General features: G+C 45.9%; 1 protein-coding gene across 1 annotated transcript; it reads right to left on the bottom strand.

Moving 5' to 3' along the window:
• Positions 1-4,168: 4,168 nt before the first annotated feature.
• TMEM158 (transmembrane protein 158) lies at positions 4,169-8,767 on the bottom strand. The gene has a single exon (XM_073550071.1). It carries the CDS (start codon positions 8,599-8,601, stop codon positions 7,678-7,680), a length of 924 nt encoding a protein of 307 aa, XP_073406172.1. The 5' UTR covers positions 8,602-8,767; the 3' UTR covers positions 4,169-7,677.
• Positions 8,768-9,168: the final 401 nt, after the last annotated feature.

Raw genomic sequence — 9,168 nt, 5'->3', positions numbered from 1 at the left:
GTGGGGCCCCTCAGGGTCTGATTTTGTGGGTGGGGCCCCTCAGGGTCTGATTTGTTGGGTGGGGCCTCTCAGGGTCCGATTTGTTGGGTGGGGCCTCTCAGGGTCCGATGTGGTGGGTGGGCCCCTTAGGGTCCGATTTTGTGGCCGGGGCCCCTCAGGGTCTGATTTTGTGGGTGGGGCCCCTCAGGGTCCGATTTGTTGGGTGGGGCCTCTCAGGGTCCGATGTGGTGGGTGGGCCCCTTAGGGACCGATTTTGTGGCCGGGGCCCCTCAGGGTCCAATTTTGTGCCCGGGGCCCCTCAGGGTCTGATTTGGTGGCCGGGGCCCCTCAGGGTCTGATTTTGTGGTTGGGGCCCCTCAGGGTCTGATTTGGTGGCCGGGGCCACTTTGGGTCCAATTTGGTGGGGGCCCTCACGGTCCGATTTGATGAGCGGGGCCCCTCAGGGTCTGATTTGGTGAGTGGGGCTCCTCAGGGTCCGATTTGGTGGGCTGGGCCACTCTCGGTCCGATTTAGTGGGCGGGGCCCTTCAGGGTCCGGTTTGGTGGGCGGGGCCCTTCAGGTTCCGGTTTGGTGGGCGGGGTCACTCTGGGTCCAATTTGGTGGGTGGGGCCCCTCAGGGTACAATTTTGTGGCCGGGGCCTTTCAGGGTCTGATTTGGTGGGCGGGGCCCCTCAGGGTCCGATTTGGTGGGCAGGGCCACTCTGGGTCCGATTTAGTGGGCGGGGCCCCTCAGGGTCCGATTTGGTGGGCGGGGCCCCTCAGGGTCCGATTTGGTGGGCGGGGCGCCTCAGGGTCCGTTTTGGTGGGCGAGGCTCCTCACGGTCTGATTTGGTGGGCGGGTCCCCTCAGGGTCCGATTTGGTGGGCGGTTACCCTAAGGGTCCGATTTAGTGGGCGGGGCTCCTCATGGTCTGATCTGGTGGGCGGGGCCACTATGGGTCTAATTTGGTGGGCGGGGCCACTCTGGGTCCAATTTGTTGGGTGGGGCTACTCTGTGGCTGATTTGGTGGGCGGGGCCCCACAGGGTCCGATTTGGTGGGCGGGGCCACTCTGGGTACGATTTGGTGGGCGGAGCCACTCTGGGTCCGATTTGGAGGCCATGGTGGCTCAGCCTCCTTTTTGCAGGCCAGGGTCGATCAGCCTCCGATTTGGAGCCTGGGGTCACTCAGCTTTCGATTTGGCGCGCAGGCCCTTTAAGACTCATTTTGGTGCGCTGGCCCTTTAATTATCACTGAGGCGCGTCGGCCCTTTAAGAGCTAGTTTGGCTCACTGGGCTTCTAAATCCACTTTGGCGCACATTCTCTCTAAGGGGCATGCGTCATGTGATGAAGCAAGATTTGCATTTGTGCTGTGGGTTTCGCTTTAAGAGCTGATATTATGTGGCAGAAGCTCTGTCCTGGGGACGTCATGTGAAGTTCGTAGGCGTTGGCATAGTAACTGGGTGTGCCTGCGCATGTCAATGAGCTTAACTGCCATTTGAATCGCCTCAGGGCATGTTTTACCTTCCCATTGAAAAGCATTGAGACAGTGCATTCCAATAACGGGAAAAAAAAATTTCAAACGCAAATTGCACAAAAACTACAAATCCGATTGACACGAAAAATACTTAGCACACCTCTCGTGGACGCTGGCTTCGAAACGACACCTCAACGGAGTCTGTGCGTGTAGCGGTTCGGGCCGCATTAATTGTGGAAATCAACTGAATAATAAGAAGAAGTTAGCAGCGTTCGGATTACAATATAGTGCTTTTCTAAAAAGCACTATAATAAAAAATCCACATCTATATTTATAATCGTCTTATCATGTCTGTCTGTAAGGCCTCTTTCACACTTCAGTTTTTTGTGTCAGTTAAAATCCACCAAAAAGGCAGAAAAGCGGATCCGTTCCTAACTGATGTGAACGGATGCCACAGGATCCGTTTTTTTGACGGATCCGCAGAATGAATAATTTTAAAGGAACGAGAGAGAGAGACTTTTTTTTCGTCCACCAGAAAGGATTTCACCGTTAATTTTCTCCCTGACTTCCTTTCTCCAGGCATGCGCACTGGAAAATGCGGATCCTACAACAAAAAAAACGTTGCAGGGTCCGTCCAGGCATGCCGGCGGACGCAAAATATTTGGCGAATCCGCAAAAAAACGGATCCAACGGATGGCCATCCGTCAAGATCCGCCAGTAATGCAAGTCAATGGGGAAAAAAACGGATCCGCCCAAAAAAAAGGCGGATCCGTTTTTTTCGAAAACTGGCGGATTTTGACTGATGGTCAAAAACGGAAGTGTGAAAGTGGCCTAACCGAAATCCCGCGTCGCTGATTGGTTGAGCCCGGCCGGCTGTGTCCAATCAGCGACGCAGGATTTCGGTGACAAACAGACAGACAGGTACTGTATGATAATGGGTATGGCGCCGGAGATCGCAATCTCCGGCGCCATACTTACATACCTCACCGGGAGGAGCGTTGCCGCGGCGCTTCTCTTCTTATGGTGACCGGGGCAGGAGGCTGGGGGAGAAGTGTGGCACTGACGCCGAAGTACGTGCATGCGGATAGCGCTATCCGGCGCCATTTTCCTGAAGATACATTTGCAGTGTGTCTTCAGGAAAATGGCGCTGGACAGCGCGGTGTGGGCATGCGTGTACTCCGGCGCCAGTGCCACACTCCTCCCCCAGCCTCCGGCAGAATGGGACAGCGCTGGACCACAGGAACGATTGGTGAGTATAAATTTTTTTTTGTATGTGTGCAGTTTCCTAGGGGTGAGGGGAAACATACATACAAGGAAAGGGGGGTGAAGGATCCCATGCATACCACGAAAGGGGGGTGAGGGGTACCATGCATACCACGAAAGGGGGGGTGAGGGGACCATGCATACCAGGAAAGGGGGGGTGACGGGACCATGCATACCAGGAAAGGGGGGTGAGGGGTACCATGCATACCTCGAAAGGGGGGTGAGGGGACCATGCATACCTCGAAAGGGGGGTGACTGGATCATGCATACCGGCAAAGGGGGGTGACGGGACCATGCATACCAGCAAAGGGGGGGTGACGGGACCATACATACCAGGAAAGGGGGTTGAGGGGTACCATGCATACCACAAAAGGGGGGTGAGAGGTCCATGCATACCACGAAAGGGGGGTGAGGGGACCATGCATACCACGAAAGGGGAGTGAGGGGACCATGCATACCACAAAAGGGGGGTGAGGGGACCATGCACACCACGAAAGGGGGGTGAGGGGACCATGCATACCAGGAAAGGGGGGTGAGTGGTACCATACATACCACGAAAGGGGGGTGAGGGGACCATGCATACCACGAAAGGGGGGAGAGGGAACCATGCATACCAGCAAAAGGGGGGTGACGGGACCATGCATACCAGGAAAGGGGGGTGAGAGGACCATGCACACTACGAAAGGAGGGTGATGGGACCATGCATACCAGGAAAGGGGGGTGAGGGGGACCATGCATAACAGGAAAGGGAGGTGAAAGGACCATGCATACCAGGAAAGGGGGGTGAGGGGGATCATGCATACCAGGATAAGGGGGGTGAGGGGACCATGCATTCCAGGAAAGGGGGGTCAGGGTGACCATGCATTCCAGGAAAGGGGGGTGCGGGGGACCATGCACACCAGGAAAGGGAGGGTGAAGGGACCATGCATACCAGCAAAGGGGGGGTGAGAGGACCATGCATACCGGGATTGGGGAGTGCATTATTATTAAATCTTCATAAAGAAACTACATACATATTCTAGAATACCCAATGCGTCAGAATCGGGCCACCATCTAGTATACACATAAATATTATCATGTGAATACATATATCAAGTAGTTAAGGCAAAAATGCACTTTAGACTGTGTGCAGAGTAAATATGGGAAATACATAGTAATACAGAATCATAAAGAAAATACGATAAAGGAAAATCTGTCTGTTTATGCAGTATGTCTCTATATTGTGGGGGGAAATTGGAGAACCTGGAGGAAACCCTCAGAAAAGCAAGGAGAACACAAAAACTTCTTAACATTTTCAAAACGAAAATGGAAATTGTGTCAGAAAATTGGTAACTGAATGGGAGAATCTCTGTCATTCATTGGGAGTAAGTAAATTACTAAGAAGATTAGTAAAAAATACAATCCACTTTAAATGTTCAAAGTAATCATTTGAAAGAAAACCCTACTCAACCTTCATGTATTAAAAAAGTCTTTATTCAGATAATAATATTAACATTCTGTCGTCAGAGAAAGAAGCAGACGGGCATGGGACCAAAAACCCAAGAACACTCAAGCGTATAATGAAGTGTAGTAAATCGTCAATAACAAAGCGATCATACGAGAAATTGCTGGCACTATAATATTCCACAGTTTCATGTCAAACCTCCTATTACTGCATTTATGTACAATCAATTTTAATTGTAATTGACTTGTACAGTCTAACGAGCGCAACCTTTTTAGCTATAGTTTGAGCTTCACAATCTGCAGCTATGTGTGACTGATTGTCTTCTCATATGTAAGGTACAACAGTAAATGTCAAAATGAATCATGAACGTGGATTTTGCTTTGAATACAAAGTTCATGTTTTCCTCTCACAATTAATCAGCCTTTACACCTACACGCTCTTCAACATCAGAATCTCTGTCAGGCAAATGTATGTGGCACACCAACAGCTATGTATTCCTGTTTACCCTCTTACCCAACTATCCCGTCACCTGCTGCTGAATTTCTAGGAGGATGTGATATATTTCACCAATTTCGAAGTGTAACGGCAGCCACGGAATCCCACAATTCTTACACATTTCACCTTTACAGGGGTAATCCATGACTTAGTCTTTAGGACTTAAAAACTACTACTACCAGCAATTCAGCTGCTCAATATCAACAGGTCAGCTCTTTCCGGCTGCTCTGTCAATGGGGTGTGTCTGCTAACGTCCTGCTGATTGACAGCCGGCTCCCCGCAGTTAGGCAGCGGGGAGATTATTGTGAATCGGCATGATGTCGGTAGACACACCGTGTCAACAGAGCACAGCGGAAAAGATGATACTGTTCCATCGACATGACATCAGTGAATCACTGGTAGGAGTAGTGCAAGCACAGATAGACAACTGGTACAACAGGTCGGTAGGTAGCAACTAGTGAAAAAAAAGTCTTGGATAAAACCTAATAAAGACCTTTGTGATTTAAAGTGAAGCTTTTCCTTTGATAAACATCATCTATACGGTCAGTAAAAATAACCTCTATCATCTTTGTAATAGAATACATTTTTTGCTGTTTCTGCATACTTTGAACTTTATTTGTCCTGTATACTTTAGAAAAAAATTTTTTCGGATGAGTTTCAGGTTTCTGCCCTTAGAGTAGGTAACGGTGTGGCCTCCATATCTTTGGACATTATGATTATATAGCTTCCCATTTGCTGGGTATCCATATTCGGGACCCTGTCCTGCTCGGCCCTTATTCACATTCACGTCACTTTGACACATGGTATGGTTTTAGCACTAGAAGTTAGGACTGTCCTGATTTGAGTACACTGCGAGAAGAAATACGTTGCTCATATATCCGGGCTAGCCAGGATCCAAAATCTTCAGAGTGGTGCCCAACTTACAACAGATGGCTTATACAATCTTTTTCTTTCCATTAGAGGAAATAAGTTGCACTCACCCTCAATGACTTTGATATTGATCAAGACCAGATTAGTTTGGGCATGACTACCTACACTCCTATCTTTAAGGGATTGCAAGCACTCTATGGAGCACTGCCTCACCTTTAGTGTTTATCTGACACAGGTACACTGTATGTAGGTACATGTACATTATGCAGTGGCTGGGATTGATGCTAAAGTTCATTTTCATTGACTTGATTAGAAGTGATCTGCAGTACCAGGCAGCACCACTACATAATGTACAGTGCTGTGCCTTAAAAATAAAGACAGTGTGCATCCCCTCTAGCTGACTGGTGGGGGATGGGTAGGGGATACCAAGAGTCCGACCTCTGCTGATCTGATATTGATGGCCCATCTTAACTATAGGTGCACAATATTAAAGATCTCAAAAACCCCTTTAATTGCAATGTCATTGGGTTAGGTTTAACTAACCAACTTATCAAGAAACCGATGCATCCTGCACTAGGTAAGCAGAGTAAACACTGGGTCCCAGGTTACAAAAACACTTTTCAAACACAATTTCTTTGGTACTTTGCAAACACCATGACATGGCTATAAGGGAGACACCCAAAGGGGTTTTTGCCACTCCTAGACAATCCCTTTAAGTGCTAGAATTTATGTTTTTCATGAAAGTGTTTCATGTTCACTGGCAAAATGTTTTAGAGCAGTGGGTATTCCGGATAAAAAGGCTAAAAAAACAGTTTACATAGTGGGATACCTCTTTGAGACGACCACCTAAAACCACGTCGAAAAGTGGTCTTCTAGAAAATGATTGTGAAAATAGGAGACTTCATCTGTCTAATGGAGTCATCTTCCCAAAGAGATGGTCATTTGGTGAGATTTCGCTGTATATTTAAAGTCCTCGAAAAGACGCACTTTTTGTAGAGGAATGGAGTAACAGGATCAGCTTAAAAAGGCACAAAAAATTTAAAATGCTCTAAAATAGTAACATGTATATTTAGATTTACATTCATATGGTGATTCTGAAAGTTACCAAAAAAGCAATTATGCTTAGGGTACTAAGTTTAGAAATTAATCTTTTAATTAATAAAAAGTAAATAAAAATGATATATATATGATATTGTATTTTTTAAACAACTGAGTAGATTCTCAAAGATGCACAATGTGAACTAAAAACCCCGTATATGATCAAATACAATGCTTTGTACATTTTTTTTTTTCTCATGGTCTACATCGGTGATTTCCAACCTTATCACTGAGGGAAATCCCTTATAACATGTTTCCACTTCTGGGAAACCTCCCTCCCATTCTCGGAGAAGCCTATTACATGGGAGGGCAATACATTCTATGCAATCGGTTTGTCAGCTCTGCTGTAACATAACAGATCCTACTGCTGTGCACCCGTGCCCAGGTTACAGGAAAGCCTGGAGGGCTAGCAATGATAATATTGTCCTATAATTAACAAATGATTTCTATCTCCCCAGAATGTAAAGGATAGGAATAAGCAGAGTATACATTCGTGACTGGTACTATTATATACAAATAAAGGTCCTTAGGTTATTAACATTACAATATTTCAACATATTCCATATCTTAATTAAATCAAATATTTAATGAAATATTTAATATATTAAGCGTACATATTAAATGCCATCTATGAAATGTACTATTGTTTAATATGAATATTTCTGTAATTGTAGAATATGGTTAGATTTAACGCCTGCAGCAGTTTGACAACTGATAAACCAGAAGTCACTTACCATTGGCACCAGTTTTCCATATGTAAGTGGCAAAGACCTATATTTTCTGCAGTTCTTCAATAATAGTTTAAATTAACCCTTTAGTCTGTGCGCATTTAGAGGTCTACATTCATAAAGGCGTATGCTCATACATCCACTTAGAATCTCAACTAGCAAAATTGATTGATTATACCTGCTATTTTTTCTTCAAATCGGTCATTTAAAGAGTATTACATTACATGTCTTCGATAACACAAAACTGAAAAATAAAAAAAATTACAGCACATTACACAATGTCTAACTACTGTCATAAACTAGAATGCAATTTAAAGTGCAATTGCTATTTGCTGCTTGTCCTTCTTTGCTCCATACCATTAGGCAAGAAGCCTGCAATAATAGGCACTGGCCAGATGAGGGCAGCAACACTCCAGACAATAATAACAAGAGTCATGAAACAGGCCACCAAAGTGGATTCAATGGGCTTCCGATTCATTCGCCAGCCATGCTCCCCTCTCAGCTCTTCTAAACTAAAATCCAGGCAGCAGAAATTCAGGGTTTCCCCTTGTAAAGAATTATGGGGGTCTGTTGCAGATGATGAAAGGAAAGAAAAAGTGGAAGAGGCAGCAGAAGATGCATGTTGATGTCTAAGGTGGCCACTTCTTCTGCTTCTTGACCATCCACACCCTACACACAGGCGAAATTCCTGCTGGGCCCCAGAGACCCCAAGATGCTCAATGATTACTGGGGAAACAACACGATTGTAGGCAGCTGAGAAGAACGCTCTACCATGATTATTGGTAGAAAAGAGCAACAGGTCACATTGGAAGCCCAGTTGGCGACCCCAGCGAACTAGCAAGGAGGTGAGCATCAGCCTGTGCACACTGATGTTGCAGTGAGTGGACACCTGCTGCTGAGACTGTGAGACATGAAAGTCTGGATGGGTATGAGAAGACATAATCAATGTGTCTCTGCTTTTATCCCATGTGCTGCTCGAAGATGATACAGGAGAAGAAGTCAAGCTCTGGGTATGTCCTGTCTGGGTAGCCTTCAGTTCTTGGACACTCTCAACAGTGGTGCTTTTTTCAGTTTGTAGATCAAAACCCAAGTTGGCCAAGGATCTGCTGGAGGAATTAATGGGGAGTAAGAAGACATCCTCTTCTGTGTGACCCTGTTGATTCCATCCTAGGGTTGGAGGCTGGATGCAGATAGCCAGCAAAGCCACAAGCCCCTTGAGCAGGCTGCTTGGAGGGCACAGAACCCTCATTGCACAGTGTTAGAGAGGAGGCTGCATGGTTAGCCGAGAGGAGACACTGCTTGCACAAAGACTGAAACTCACACAAGCGTAGAAAAGGATGCTAGTAACTGCGCTCCACACTGCCTACAAGTCAGCCTCCCTCTGCTTTTCTTCTCCTCCTACTTCTCTCAGCTTTTGATTTAGATGATTAGAGAACTGTGAGATGCAGCTTATCTATACCTTTCATTTCCAAAACACTGGGGGGGAGGGAGATACTTCTTAATATAATGCACCCCTAACACTCATGAACAGGAGGAAGGGAAAATCAGCAAAAGATCATTTACCTTGTGCCCATAGTCATATATTTTATCAACTGAGTTGGTGTCATGCTTCCTTTTAGGAAGAAAACAAAAACAGATTTAAACTTGATGAAAAATAAAAAAAAAATATATACATTTATTTCTTCTATATGTCACAGTGTGATATTTCATTGTGACGTAAGAGAAAAGGTTCCTTACTAATAAAACAGCTGAAAGTCTCTGCAAACAGATGGCAAGTGAAATACAGAAAAGAAAGACAAATGTAAATCAGATTAAT

The sequence above is a fragment of the Dendrobates tinctorius genome, unplaced genomic scaffold (genome assembly GCF_039654945.1).
Source record: "Dendrobates tinctorius isolate UK_male_01 unplaced genomic scaffold, ASM3965494v1 ptg000162l, whole genome shotgun sequence".
Classification (NCBI taxonomy): Eukaryota; Metazoa; Chordata; class Amphibia; order Anura; family Dendrobatidae; genus Dendrobates; species Dendrobates tinctorius.
The sequence above is the reverse complement of the archived record's forward strand: the minus strand, read 5'-3'. Positions and strand labels throughout refer to the sequence as shown.

Coding starts and splice junctions, on each gene's coding strand:
- TMEM158 (XM_073550071.1), bottom strand. CDS start 8,601: ATGAGGGTTCTGTGCCCTCCAAGCAGCCTGCTCAAGGGGCTTGTGGCT.